This window comes from Drosophila innubila, assembly GCF_004354385.1.
Source record: "Drosophila innubila isolate TH190305 chromosome 2L unlocalized genomic scaffold, UK_Dinn_1.0 4_B_2L, whole genome shotgun sequence".
In the NCBI taxonomy this organism is placed as follows: Eukaryota; Metazoa; Arthropoda; class Insecta; order Diptera; family Drosophilidae; genus Drosophila; species Drosophila innubila.
Window position 1 is genome coordinate 23488730 of NW_022995372.1, and position 15025 is coordinate 23503754.

General features: G+C 35.9%; 1 protein-coding gene across 2 annotated transcripts in view; it reads left to right on the top strand.

Moving 5' to 3' along the window:
• Nucleotides 1–81: 81 nt before the first annotated feature.
• LOC117781641 (semaphorin-1A) overlaps nt 82–15025 on the top strand; it is a 154671-nt gene continuing 139727 nt past the window's right edge. For both annotated transcript variants that reach the window (XM_034618425.1, XM_034618426.1), the window contains exon 1: nt 82–416. In XM_034618425.1, the coding sequence (XP_034474316.1) occupies nt 128–416 (289 nt within the window). In that variant the 5' untranslated portion in view covers nt 82–127. The remainder of the gene's footprint in view (nt 417–15025) is intronic.

The window sequence follows — 15025 nt, forward strand, 5'->3', positions numbered from 1 at the left end:
GCATTTAAATAGTAAGTAAATAAAAGGCAGTAAATAAATTAAATATAATCTCAACTATACACAAAAGCAGACACACTTGCAGACCGCAACAACAAAATATTTATAGCAAACAAAATTAAGTAAATTTATGCAAAAAATAGAAATGTTTAATTTCCACAACTCGGTAAATAATATAAAGCAAAACAGCAGTAACCACAATAGTAACCACAACAGTAATAACAAAATAAATAACAATAAAAACAACAGCAACAATTATATAAGCCACAAAATGCATCTGCAAAGTGCAAAAACACAGAGCCATCGTTTCGCCCAAAGTTATGGATGGATGCAAGTCTTCCTACTACTGACACTCTTCGTGATTGGTAATCAAAGTGCCTGGCAGGAGAATATACGACCAAAACTCTATGTGGAATTAGGTAAGTTAATAAAAGAGTTCACAATGATAAATCTTAAATTAGCTAGAAAAATGTCCAATGACACAAGTCATAAAATATCTAGGCATAAATTCAAGTTAAGCTAATGGAAATGTCAATCTAAATTATGACTAATCATGCAGAAAATGCAAATCAACTGCCAAAAACTTTAATAGTTACTTTGTATGAGATATAAAATGTAATTTGACTGCATAGATACGTTAAGGATACAGGGAGAACTAACCTTAGATGGTTGAACTAAACCTGCTGGCAAACCCGTGTATGTGTGTATGGCAAGGTGAAGAACTTGCTAAATAAATGAAGCAATAACTTGTATAGGAGTGCAACACACATACACACACACTCACACAAAACTAGTATATATATCATGCCACTACTAATGCACACTTTTAGATATGAGACATCCACACGTTTGGTATCTTAACTATAAATAGCTAAAATTCCTGGAAGACATTATTTGCATAAAAGTGGCGAAGCTTTTTATACACACATAGAGTAGATAGTGTATGTAGGGGTAGGGGTGAAAAAGGAGTTTACTGAGACGGGCAGTTGGAAAGGCAGATACTGAGTACTACCAGCAGCTATTTCTAGTACCATCCACCCGGTAACTCCTGCTGCTTCAGGCTACGTCATCATCGTCAGTTGCATATGCAAATTTGGCTAAAAACTTGTGCGACATCCACACGTCGAGGCGACACTCAGAGAATATACACAAGCATACACATATATAGCTCTATATATATATATAATATATGTGACTTTGTTTGTATCTTGGCTATGCGCTGGAAGATGAAGCAGAAAGTTGCCGAAGAAGAAAAGAACTAAATTCTAAAAATATCTTTTGCACGCTTCAGAAATTACGTTATTAAATGTGCATTTGGCACACACTAAATGTGAATAATACGCCCACTCCCACTCTCAGTTACCTCGCCGCTCCCTTCTATAGTCAGCGGTCTTGCAGTCTACCCGGAAAAATGGCAACTGAGACTGGGTAATGGCAACTCAGCTGAGCCTTTTTAGACAAGTCACATCAGGCGCACATGTGCTGCTTATAAATGAGCCAACGAAATGGAGTCAAGCGTCTTTCTTCTCTTTTTCTTTTTCTTTTTCTTTATATTTTTTTTTTTTGGGTGGTCTCGCTGTGGGAGAATGTGAGAACTGAGAGACAGAGAGGGTACTCAAGAGGGCTCATTGCAGGCAGGAAGTAATTCAAATGAATGTGTCACTGCTAGAGAAATGCATAAAGAAATTGCAAGAGATTCCAATGAATGTATAACAAGATACATGTATATGTATAAGAAGACAACAAATGGCCAAAAACTAGAAATGCCTTCTACTCTGTGAATGTATGTGTTTTGGTCTTTCAGGCTCTGACACAATTGGTAATGTGGGCCAGTCTCTTGGCCAGATAAGCAGAAAACGTGTGCCAAAAGAAAGGAAACACTTAGGATATGGACAAAGAGAAAGCTTTTGTGGTGAAAGCAATCGTTGCATATACAAATTTTCTTAAAATATTAAAAAAAAAAGCTTTGAAATACTCCGTAGTTTCAAAAGAAAAAAAAAAGATTTTAGATGATAATTTCAACAAAAATAAATGAAAGATATTCTTGTAGTGCTATTCTGGGTAGGATACGATCACAATTATTTATATAATAATTATAATAATTAATTTTTTGTTATTATTAATTATTTTTCAATGGTATTAATATAATTTCCTTAGCTATGATACTATTTTTGTCGAATTGCCTCCTTATAAACAATAAAGAACATTGTCTCTATAAATCATTCCGAATATCTCGTTTGACTTTAAAGAGTTTTCTGTACAAAATTCACATTAAGACTGCTGGAATTTACACTCCTGAAAAGCGATGTCTGCTGATTAGTTGCATTTGCTCAGTGAAGGTTTCCTTGAGCTGCTTTATCAGAGCCAACTCAAGGTAATCTCTGTGAGAACTGTCCCCCTTAAAACCAATTACTTAGCCAACGCCCATTTGGGTCAAAAGGAGGATAGAGAGAGGGCGGAGAGGGTGGTGGTTATGCAGGGCGTGGGCACGTGGCATGTGTTAAAGTTCATTTAAAATCCATCAGAGGCGGGTCGTAAAAACCTTCGGGCTGGTGACAATTTTTTCGCACTCATGCATAACAAGAAAATAAGGTTAATGTGGAAATTATGAATGCGCCGAGTGGCAGCGGCAGGACGAGAATAACAGAGAGCTGTGCCAAATGAGCAGAAGCGGGAGCCACAACGATGCAACTAAAGACGACGACGACAAGACCGACAAGGACATTTGTGAGCAAGTAAAATGAAAGTGCTGTCAGGCAGAGAAAGACGAAAACGTGATTATGTGTGTGTGTGTGTGTGTGTGTGTGTGTGTGTGTTTTCTGGTAATGCATTCATATGCCATTGTTGGGCCAGTGCGCAAAAACAAAAAGGTTGCCACAGTTGTGCTTCAACCCCCATTCCCTTTACTTCAACCTCCTCCTGCGTTTTAAACCGCACACGCATAAAATATTACAACGCTGCGTGGCACGCCCCAGAGTTGCATTTGACAGCCGCAAGTGGTTGTCATTAGGCGAAGCTTTCTGCAAGCTGCAACAAAACGACCATTTAAATGCACAGCACTTGGCCAACACTGGAGTTGTGGGCTGATGAAAGGGGAGTGTACGGTGGGGGAGGTTTCTTTACTCCGAAATTACTCCTATCAAGTGGGCGGGTAACTTTGATCGTTTTGTGGCACTTTGGCGATGCATTTGCCCCTCAAACTCCCAACTCATTGGACTACTTCATTTTGGAGACATTTTCTAAACTGCTCTTATGCTGATTTTTTCCTTTCTCTACGAGCCGAAATTGCAGACAGTTTCGATTACGCTAAAGAGCCAAGGGTTGTAAGAGGGATGAAGGATTCCCTAACTCAGCCAGTGTGCATTACAGATCTTGATTGAGTTGACGACGCGACATGCTTCAAAAAATGTGGTCGGTCTAGTAAATTACTTTGAATTCAGCATAAATTTAAATAAAATTCATTTCGTTCCGATTAATCTAATTTTTAAATGATGTTCCAATTCCATTTTAAACGCACAAGTAATAATCTAAGACCAAATCGATTATATTTTAAAAAAATAACATATTTTTCGTTGATTATTACTATAAATTGTTTTTTTGTTGTACCAAAAATTAAAAAAAAATACCAAAAATATAAAAATTTATGTATTAGTTTATACAGATATTCATTTTTTTTTAAACTCGTTACTCCTATTGCGATTACTGGCAATAATGCACATAAAATAACATTATATTTGCAACTGGTTTTAATTTAAATTAAAAGTATTTTGAGAAGCAAAACGGCTTGAAACTCTTTCAGTCTTATAAACTATGCAGAACACACAAATGTAATCACTATATTTATATAGTTGACTGCATTTTCATAAGTCTACGAATTCCAAAGAGTAAAAGATATTATGAATTCACAATTTTCCCAAGATGCCATTCCATAACAGTCAACAGTCTGCCTACTTAATATAATTTGAATAAAAGTAATATGCAAATGGAGTGAAGAGGGAAAAGAAAAGAAGGAAAAGGAGGAAACAACCAAGAGCCAAGTACCCAATGGCAAACGTAATATTTTTAGTTGTCGCATTTCCGTCGCGACGTCGACATTGTTTCGACTACCAAAAATGCATATGCAAATCCACGAAAGAAAGACATGCTATAGAGGGAAAAGAAGGCTAAGTAGGGGAAGGTACATATAAGTACACAAATATCTGAAACTGAATGCCACAAGGAAATTATGTGAGGCGCGTGTCAAGTGACGACGACAAAACTTCTTCTCGGCGGTCTTCAGTCTTCGTAGCTCTCTTCTCACAACTGCAATTACATTGTGAATTAAATTGTAATGAGGCGCATGCGGCGAAATATGAAAATGAGTAGCAGAAATGGATGCCCCCAACCCCCATTACCCCTCTAGGAAGAGTGTGGGGAAATGAGAATTTCGAATAGCTCCACAGAAAATGGCAATTAACAGTTATGTTTGCTGTTCCGACACGTTGCAGACAGTTTTAATGACGGCGTCGCCGCGTCGCAAAACTATTTTTAGACATCTTCGATGAAATGAAGAAAATATGAAGAAGAAGTGCCATGCGACCATGGCCAACTTCCCTTTTCAAGCGGAAGCGACTCCGAATTGAACTTGCAGTCTCAATGAATGAGGTCTGACCAACGTTTTGCTCACTTAATTGGCGGCAACGGAAGCTCACGTAATTTCAAGTCGATGCCACCACTTTGCTCAATTTCAAGTTAAATTGCGTGGAAGATCATCGATATACTCTTCCCTACTTCTTGACTTTTCCACTGTCACCCACTCACTCTCACTTTGAAGTCGTCTACGTGTCGCGACATACATAATATTGTAGTCTAGTCAGTGTCATGGCCTGTTGAATTATGCTTGATAGTTTTGAGAGATATGTATGGTACAGAACAGGTGGAAAAGGAGGAGTATTCAAGTGAAAAGCCAGAAGTAATAGGATAAAAATTGACGACTAGTTTGGAAATAGAAAACTTGTTTTAAATGCGATCGATTTCAAACTCAAAATATTATTGTTGCAGAAGCTTAACTCTTTTCAGAAAGAATTTACAAAGTAGTCTGTTCAGTTATGATTAGATCAAAGTTTTCTTTAGATCGATCGCATCTTAAATTCGGAACAATAGTTCAGAACTTTGTGAAAATTAGCCTCTATAAATCAAATTTGTTGGCAATAGTGTCTTGTACATTTGTAATTCTATTTTAAAAATATTTTTTACAGAGATTGTGAATAAATTCACATTTAAAATACTTGTAGAACTTGAAGCATTTGGCATGTAATTTGAGCTGGGAATTACAAAACGGCGCAATGTGCTTTAAATAAATCCAATGGCACACCCTATCAATTACGAGAAACAGCAATTTTACAGGCCATTCACCGAGTCTGGAGCGAGTTTGCTTGGGATTTCGCACTCGTGTGCAATTGGAGAGCATTTCATGGATTAAACGTCTTTCTTAATTGAGTGCTCATTTTCCGGTTAGGAAGTTTTTATGCCGAGAAAATAAATTACACACATGAGTGCAATTTGGTAGACTCTGGCGTCGAGAAGTCGTCGTTGTCCTGCCCAGTCAAAAGGACATTCAGCGATGCGTTGTGTGAGAGGGTAGGCAAGAGAGTAAGTGAGAAAGGCAGAGAAAGAGGGAGAGGAGAAGAAGAAGAGGAAGAGGAAGAGAAAGGTGCTGCACAGGATGTTGCAGCAGTCACTGAAGCATTAACCTGGGTCAAACTGAACAATCAGCTCATAATAGCGTTAATCAAAAAGTTGCAACTGCAATGTTGCTGATGCAGCAACTGGAACAGCAGCAGCAGCAGCAACTGCAATTGCAACAGCAGCTTGGCAATCTGCCGCATCCTGGGTAGATTGAACGTTTAACGATGACGCCAAAGATGTACACTGACGTGGAGAGTTCAATGGCTCTGCCACTTGCAACTGGCAACTGGTAACGGCTCGTGCCCATGGTCACCAGGGAAATTAGTAATACGACAAGTGCAGAAGATTCTGTTGCCTGTCCTCCCTTTATTTTCCCCCTGCTGTGCTCCCATTTTCGACAAATGAGTTGCATGTCGCCAACGTCCAAGCAAAATCACACACACACACACACCACACTTTGCCATTTTACGTATTCTCTTTGTTCTGGTTCGACGACGTCTCCAGCTTTTTTGTCTCTATAAATTTTGCCACTGATCGTCCTGGCTTGGCGCCTGGCCAGTAATTGAAATGGCGTAGCGACAAAAATTGAAGCGAATTTCCTTCCATTTTTACACTTTTTTTCAACACGTTCTCTTTTTTTTTTGCTCTAATGAAAAAGTTAAAGACCTTCATAAAATGGGGAAAACCGTTGTGTGCTGTGAAAAGTTTTGTGCACACAAGTAAAAAGTTAATATTGATAAATTGATTAAAAGTTTAATAATTGTGATTTTTTTTTCTGTTGCCTTTCACGTGCTCCGCACTCTGTTGCTGATTAGATTCGGAAACATGGGCAGAGAATGGGGAATGTGAGGACCATATCATCAAACTTTTTGTCTCGCCACGCAAAAGTTTGTTATAGTTACGAAAAATTAAAAATTAATTGCCAAGATGCAACTTATGCCTTTTGTTATAATTATTGCTGTTGCTATTTGGTATTGCAATTGTTGCATGTGGCTTTTCTGTTTGAATTAGTTACAGCGATAATCGATATATAGCTAGTTAGGGTCTTTAAGGTTGGAAATAGAAGTAGCTAGCTGTGTTAACTCTAGTAACTAATTATAGCGTTTGGAATATGTTAGTAGTATTGTTTTTTTGTTAGATAAATTGTTAAATTTAATTTCTCGATTTTGTACACCTTCAATCCTTTTCGTATTGACGTCGTGACACAATTGTTGATCTTTCAGAGATGTCATTACTTTCTACTTAAAATTATAAACTAATTTTTTTTATCAAGCAATTCCTTCAATCAAGAAATTCTTTTATCAATCGACTACTTACTATATTTTACTTTCTTAAACATTATATTCTTACTATTCTCTAGTTAATAACATTTAAATTCTATCATTTCTTTCTTCAATTTAAAATCAACAATTGTCAAGTATCTTTGTAATTGAGATAACATCCAATTTTTTATAAGAATTTAAAGCTCACATACTTTACATACTTTCGATTTAATTAATTTCTTCACTCTAATTTTTGGATTGAAATGCATTTTGAATTGTTAGCCGACTAAAACTTGAAGTGTTAAACTGGCTGCTTTCGTGTGTGTCGATTTGCTTGAGGTACTTGAGTACTTTCAAACATTGAAATGTAATTATGCATGTCATTCGTACAACAACTTAGACATTTCTTGGCACTTTATTACTTACACTTGAGCAATTGCATTGGCACTGCTGCTCATTAAAAATGAAGTCACGCCTCGGGGAATATTTACTGGAAGACTGGCATGTGAAGAAGACACCCAACTATGGCTGCGATGTCATTGTGAATAGCATGGCATACAAATCACAATAGTACGAAATGAACTTTTGGTAAAAGTTTTGCAAAACAAAATGCACAAGTAAATGAAAGACATCATCAGGGAAAAACTATATGAAGAAGAGATGTTGGCAAATAGTTGCAGGGCCAAAGAAAATGCGCGAAATGAGCACGGGAAAATCAGCATGACAATTATAATGATAATGAGAGTGGTAAAAGAATGTTGAGTTGAGATATTGATGAAAATGTCATTAAATGACAGCATGGAATTTAACAGACTTACCGAATTCACAGTTATCCTCAGTCAGCCAACTTGGCAACGTCATCATCTGCTGACTCCTCTAGCTTCTCTATCTCTCTTTTCAGCTCCCTTCAATGTTTTACTACTCATCGTTGGCACCTACATTGAATGCAATTAAAAAAGTTTAACTTGGTTGCCTGTTTCGTTTTGGTTATTTTTTTTGCAACCCTCCCCTCGACTTTTAGGTAAAGGTTAAATGGTAACTTGCTCTTTTTTAAATGTTTTAATTAAATTAATTAACTGAAAAATGAGTTGCTCAGAAGTTGTCGTTGTTATCGCTATCAATGTTGTTGTTGATGATGCAGGTAAAAGATTTGCATGTGTCTGCTCTGTATCTCTCTTTTTCTTTTTTTCTCTCTCTCTCTCTGTGTGTGCTTTCTTCATCTCTCTATTTAATTAATAGTTAAATGCGCGCAGACACAGCCATTTATATATAGAATAAACTGTCTGATTGCCGTCTTTGCCAACATGCAAATCTCAGTATGTTCATCATAAGGATAAGTGTATGCATAAGTATTGCACTCAAACATTTAAATAAACAATAAGCTACAATTAGATAACGTCCAACTGAGCCCGCTTAATGTGTATTTAATTGCGAGTTTTTTCTTAAAATATATAGATTAGGGTGGGTATTACCCACTGGGTAAAATACTTTTGCGACCAATCGGCTATCAAAATATATTTTCCCAATTAAATCCAAGCTTCCATTTTTAAAGAGAAATTATTTGTATTTTATGTTTTGGTAATTTTTTAAAAAACACAAAAATAAGAGATGGGAATGATTTGGGTTATTTTTTTTGAATTTTAATGCTAAATAAACTTTTTAATTGAATCTTGAACTTTAACTTGAACTAGACACACGTGTTAATGTTTAAAATTTAAAAAAAATTTTTAATTGATCATTACTGTTTGTAGCTGTTTTTTTTCTTGTTTTTCGTGATAAGAGTCGTGTACTCTCGACTAGAGCATTCGTGTATAAATATCGCTGTCTCTTTGCTGACATCTTCAGTTTCCTATTGTTTCTGTATCTGAAGCGAATAATTTAAAAACGATGCAAATTATATTATTTTCACTGCTTATCTCATCGCTGGCTTGTATTGTAAGTGTGTATTGATGTGAGCTCTTTAAACTGAATCGTAATGTAAATCGTAATTATATTTTTAGGCCACTGCGGGGGAAGATCAATTGTTTGTAAATTTAAGCGATGAGCTTAATGCTCTCCTGAGCAAGATGAAGTCGCTAGAGCACTATCGTTCCAAGTCAAATTTGGAAAGGTTTCAGAAAATTGGGAACAAATATTATTATATTGAACACACCGATCAAGTGTCTTGGTTTACAGCCGTGCACAGATGCCACGAAATGGGAGCTCATTTGGCAAGTCTACAAAATGTGGAGGAATATCAGACTTTAAAAGCCAAGCTAAACGCAGATCGCGATTATTGGATTGATATAAACGACCTCAGTCGCGAAGGAGAATTTCTTTCGCTTACCACCGGCCGTAAACCCCCTTATTTGAATTGGTATCCCTCTTTCAATCCAGATAATGCTGATGGTGAAGAACATTGTGTACATTTATCGAGCTTAGATAGAACTCTTCGTATGAATGATGCGCCGTGCGATGGTAGTGGGATATATAACCTTTATTATATATGTGAGCTCTGATTTATATTTTTGAAATAAACTATATGATACCCGGTACCCAATCTAAATTAATATAACTTGTAATTTATAGAACTTGTCTGATGCATTTTTGTGTCGTACATTTTTCATATCGGATTTGTGGCATCTGAAATTCGAACTGAAATAGAATGGCCTTATGCGATTGTAATTCTCTAATAAATTGAGCGATATAAATTCCGTAGAAAATCCAACAGCAAAAAGAAAAAACAACAACAACATTATACACACATTTGGTCATCTATTTTATTGGTCTCTCAATTGAGCCCATTAATGTGTTGTGGTCAGCCTGAAACTGAAGCTAATATCAGAAACGCTTTCAATTGCCATGAATTGGCCCCAATTTGAGGCCTACGCTTTCTGCTTTTTATTGCCAGGACAAGGACTCGTCTTATTTGTCATGTTGGCCCAGTTAATAGCTAGGTACTGTGGGATAAAAAAGTTATAAAGTAAAAAGTTGAAAGTAATAGAAACAAAGAAAAAATTATCATTCTAAAATTAAATTTCGGATCTTATCATGTTTTAATGTAAAAAATGATTTTAAAAGATTTAATAAAGATTTAAGATTTAAGATTTAATTCTGTTTGGAATTTTATTCCGAAAACTCGTAATTTTTGTCTAAATAGGTTTGCTTACAATTTCACTCAATTGAGTCCAGAGTATGTTGTTGCCAATTCTGAGCTGCTTGCTAGTTAATGAGAGCTTCACCTATCTGCTTCTGGTCCTCATTTCCCTGCTATTTTACTTTCTCCTGACTCTTTAACGAAGCAAACCAACGAAGAGGCGTTTACAGCGCTCACATTACAATAATTTACACTTGGCGACAGCAATAACATTTTTAATGTTAACCACTTGCCTTTGTCCATATAGCGTAAATCAGGCTTTGTCTTAGGAAAGCTTCTTCTCTCCCCCTCTTTATGCTGTCTCTCTATCTTAACTCCCCCGCTTGTCAAAGTCTGTGAGGAAAAGTCAAGTCGCTGTTTTGGTTACTTTTACCTTGAGCTCTGTCCGACAGCAACTGGCAACTGTCAGAGGCAGCAAAAGTCGCAAGTTTTCCCCCGTCCAAGGCGATTGTCGCTTATGCCACTCGCTGTTGTGGCAGCAACGCTAATGATCTGCACCAATGGCGCCCACGTAGCAAGCTCCTTTTCCCTGTGGCATCAATTGTCGTTGTGGCTGTGCTGCAAAGCGCTCACGTGTTGCCCTCGACTGATGCTTATTCAACGTTGGCTTATTCCAATGCCATTGTATTCCCACTCTTTATTATTGTTGGGATTTCGTTGAACTCCTTGCATACCAATGATTTCAGCTAGAGATGGACATTAAGAGATAGTTATTTTGTTGTTGTTATTCATGTGAATTGAGATTATTAGTTGTTGCAGAATAACTGTTGATTGTGATTGTTGTGATTCAGAAATATTCAAGAATCTTAAGATATCGATAAAGAATAGACAAGTATTGATTGCACTTCAAAATTCATTGAATACATTCAACATTAATCGTTTTATGATATGAATAATTTAATTATATCATAGAAATGTTATAAAGTAATTTATAAATTGCTAATACTTTGATTTCAGCTTATGCCGTTGACGTTAACTTCAAATTTAAATTTATTATTTAATAATATTCAAATATCAAAAACAATTTTCTGTTTACAGAGACTCAGGTAATATTCGACAATTATTTGATATGTATGGTTCAAAGATTGCTCGATGATCGATAAATCAAGATTTGTTTCTTTTAGAAGACAATAATTGTCGAACTAGATTGTTAGATAGTTATTGATAAAGTATGGATTTTACTTGATTTTAGTTACAATAAATTGTTATAGAAAATATATAAACTCAATTATAATTTTAGCAATCCTTTTTTATAAAGCTGTTAACCGCTAAGAAATACATTAAAATGTTTAGTTAAAATTATCAATAATTGAATGGTTACTGAACAATGTCATTAGTTTTGGTTCGTATGGAGACATATGCGCAATTGAAACATCTGTTGGGAGAGATTTATTCATCATTGTTACAACAGAATTGTAGTAGCAACCCTCGCTCTCAAAGTCGTCATCGAAGCCATCAGCAACAGCATCGGCAGCTGACAGCAGCCCATGCATGCCGTACAAATCAGCGCACGTCATCAGGCAACGTCTCCAGCTTCAACTCCCCCTACCCGTTCCCCTATGTGGCATGCCCCAAACCAGACACAGTTGGTCGCATCTCGAAGCCTAGCCTAGCGTGGGGCTTGAAACAAATGTCTTCCGTCTTGCCAACTTCCGTCGTGCAACTAACTGTGGCACGTTCCCACTTCACCCTCCTTCCGTTCCCGTTTCGTACCTTCTGTTTTGGCTTGACGCAAATCCGTCGCAGAATTGTTCTTGTTGTTGGTTTTATTTTTCTTGCCTTCTGTGTTTTTTGTTTGGTTTTGTTTTCTGGCCAGATTTATCGCCTTTTATTCATCATTGTCAGTCAGGCGTTGTTTTTGCGGCGACGACGTGAAACCGCGTCAAGAGAAGCTCTCTGCAACTCTGTCACATTGCCACAGAAGACGGCAGGGGGGCAAAAACAAAATAAAATAAGAACGGAAGACTAGAGTAACCGACTTGAATATACCCGATTTTTCAACATAGTCTTATATAAATTTTACTCTATGAATTCAAAACTATAGTGGTATAAATACTTTTCGGCGCATGTGTTGCTTAAAATCTTGAAACACCCATAAATACTGTTAAAATTTTCCGATCTTTATGCGATTCAGTAGGACAATAAATAGGGCATAGATAATAAAAGAGTACGCATATTATCAGAAAGAGCTTTCTATTATAAGAACTTGTGCTGTGGTTTTATTTTTAAATCACTGTGTTGCCTATGTTACATTTGTACATTTGTTAGATTATATGATATATTTGGTGACCTTAGCTCCAATAGTGTAAAAATTGTAGATGTTATTATTGAATTGCGAAGGCAGAGGAATGTGTGGCAATTACCAATATTTTTATAACGTCACAGTTGTTGAAGCTGTTTAAGAATATATATACTTAATAGGGTCGGAGATGCTTCCTTGTTCCTGTAGCATGAATTTTAAGAAATACAATATACCCTTGCACTCTACGTATAACGGGTATAAAAACGATGGCAACGCAATTTGCCGCCACGTCGAAGGCTTTCAAAAATAGTCTCGAAACATGGGTAAAAGCTAACGCGTCTCGAAATCTATCTTTCACTTTGACAAGAAGAACGTGGAGGGCGCCTTCTGTTTTGATGAATTATTGGTACGCATGTCGCACTGACAATCGGCAAATCAGCGTGGCTTTTCAATATGGCTGCCTCTCAAGTGTGTGTGTGTGCGAATGTGTGTGACTGATGATTTCTAAGAAGGACATCAGTTGGAGTTAAATCTACCTTTGTTTAGGACCTTCTCTCATTTTAAAGTAGATTAGATTTAAAAGTCATTTACGAGTTTTGACCTAAGCCGCTTAGAATGTACACTGTACAGTACTTTTCAAGTGTTTGCTCATGTGTGTGTAGGAGGTTTGTGTCATTACATTAATTTGCGGACTTAAGTCCTGCTCCGCTGTTAATGAAAAGCTTTTAACCCGCTGCAAGGGCGTACGCAGCTTTGTGCGTAGCGGGGGCCAAAAAAAATTATTTCAAATCAAAAATCACTAGAGATTTTTTTAAAAAAATAATTTGAAGAATATACCGTTGAAAATTTCGGAGTTTTCAAAAAATATTTTTGATATACAATATGTATTTCCAAAGTCACTGAAGTCGACTGCCATAAAATTATTTCAAATTTCAACTATCTTTAGGTATTAGTAGTCGGCAATTTTTTGCAAAACTATATAAGTTAAGACTTTTTCGGAGAGTAGCTTTATGAGAGTAGTTTTAAAAGAGCATTCAGGCATGTTCTACAAATTTTCTATAAAAAAGCATAGAAAAAGAAATATTCTGTGCTCCAAAATTATTGAATAAAATAAAATTGATTTTCAAATAAAATAAAAATGCCTATTCTACAAATTTATAAGAGCGATAAAGCAACCAAAAAGCAATTGTTGGTGTTCCTGAAAAAAAACCATTGCTTTCAATTGTCTAAAAAATTTTGAGAGATTTGACAAAATTAAATATTTATTAAATTGAACTAAAATATCTTTAAATTGAATAAGTATGCAAAAAAAACATGTTCGAAAATATTAAAATATATAGAAATAAATGTAAAATATGAAATGATCTTTTTGATAAAATGTAAGGAAACATTGAAAGCCGGCCCTGAGTAAATTTAGGAAGTTAAAAGTTTGTTAGCCATGAGTATAGGGGGGCAACTGCCCCCTACTTCACCCCTCTGCCTACGCCGTTGACCCCCTGTCTCTCGCACTTTTGCTTTAGAGAAACGTTTTCATGAAGTGGAAAACGTTTTACAATTTGCTAGTCTGAAATGAGTGGATGCCATTTGCACTGCTTAAAGGACAAAGCTGTTGTGGGTGGCATTATAAAAAGAATAGTTGTTCCCGTTAATTGAGTTTGTTTGTTTGTGGCTTAAACTGGGTCGACAGCAGCACATAAACTCCAAACAGCCATTGACGCTGTGTGGTAATTCATTTGTTTTATTGCAAATTAATTTTAATTTTTTTTATTTTTAATTTACTTAAATATTATATATTGTTGAAATAAATATGCGAGATTGCTTCGCATTAATTATACTATTCTATATATCAAAATTAAGATCAATTTAATGAATCTGTTTGATCTTTTGAGTCCTTCTAATTAAAACCTCGCCTGAGAAATATTTTTTTATACTTATTACCAAAAGTTAAAAATATCCATTTAACTTGACCAATAAATGTAAGTCATATCATACAATTAAAATTGAAAATGAACAGTTGACAATTTAAAGAGTCTGCGGATATTAAAAAATGCATAAATCTTTATGGCCCCTAAAAAACAAGTATGACCTTCCAAACTCACTGTTTGGGTTAAGAGCAATCAACATTCCTGAAAATGTACTTTTTCCTATAGTTTCTGGCTTTCGTTTTTATTTTTGCTATTCCATCTTTAACAACTATTTTAACATCTTTTTAAAACTATTTCATATGTACGCTTCCTATTACTTGATCTAACCGCCAAAATCACCTCGTTAGTTCACTTATCATCGTATTCTTTAACAACTTGGTAACTGGTAAAAAATAAAAAACGGAATTGCTTAATTTTAGCTGAAGTAACTTTGCGTTTTCATAATTTACAGCTCGTTAGCTTTTATGGATGGATGCTTTTCATATATATTTATCTCAATATATATATATATATTTGACAGTTAACGTTGGTCATGATGACAGCTTTTCACTTTTCACCTCTTTGGGGGTCAGTCAAGGATGCGGATCTTTTCTTTGTCGGTGCAACTGCATCAATTGCTGTCGCCTTGACAAGACTCTCCAACCACCATCCTCGAAAGACATTATCGTGGGCATCGTTATGGCCTTCGCATGCTTTGAAGTTAGCCATCGACATTTCAATGGCCAAAAAGAGAAAAAAAATATAGAAGAAAAAGCGCTGACATTTCTGTCTGTGGCTATGGTTCTGGGCATGATTC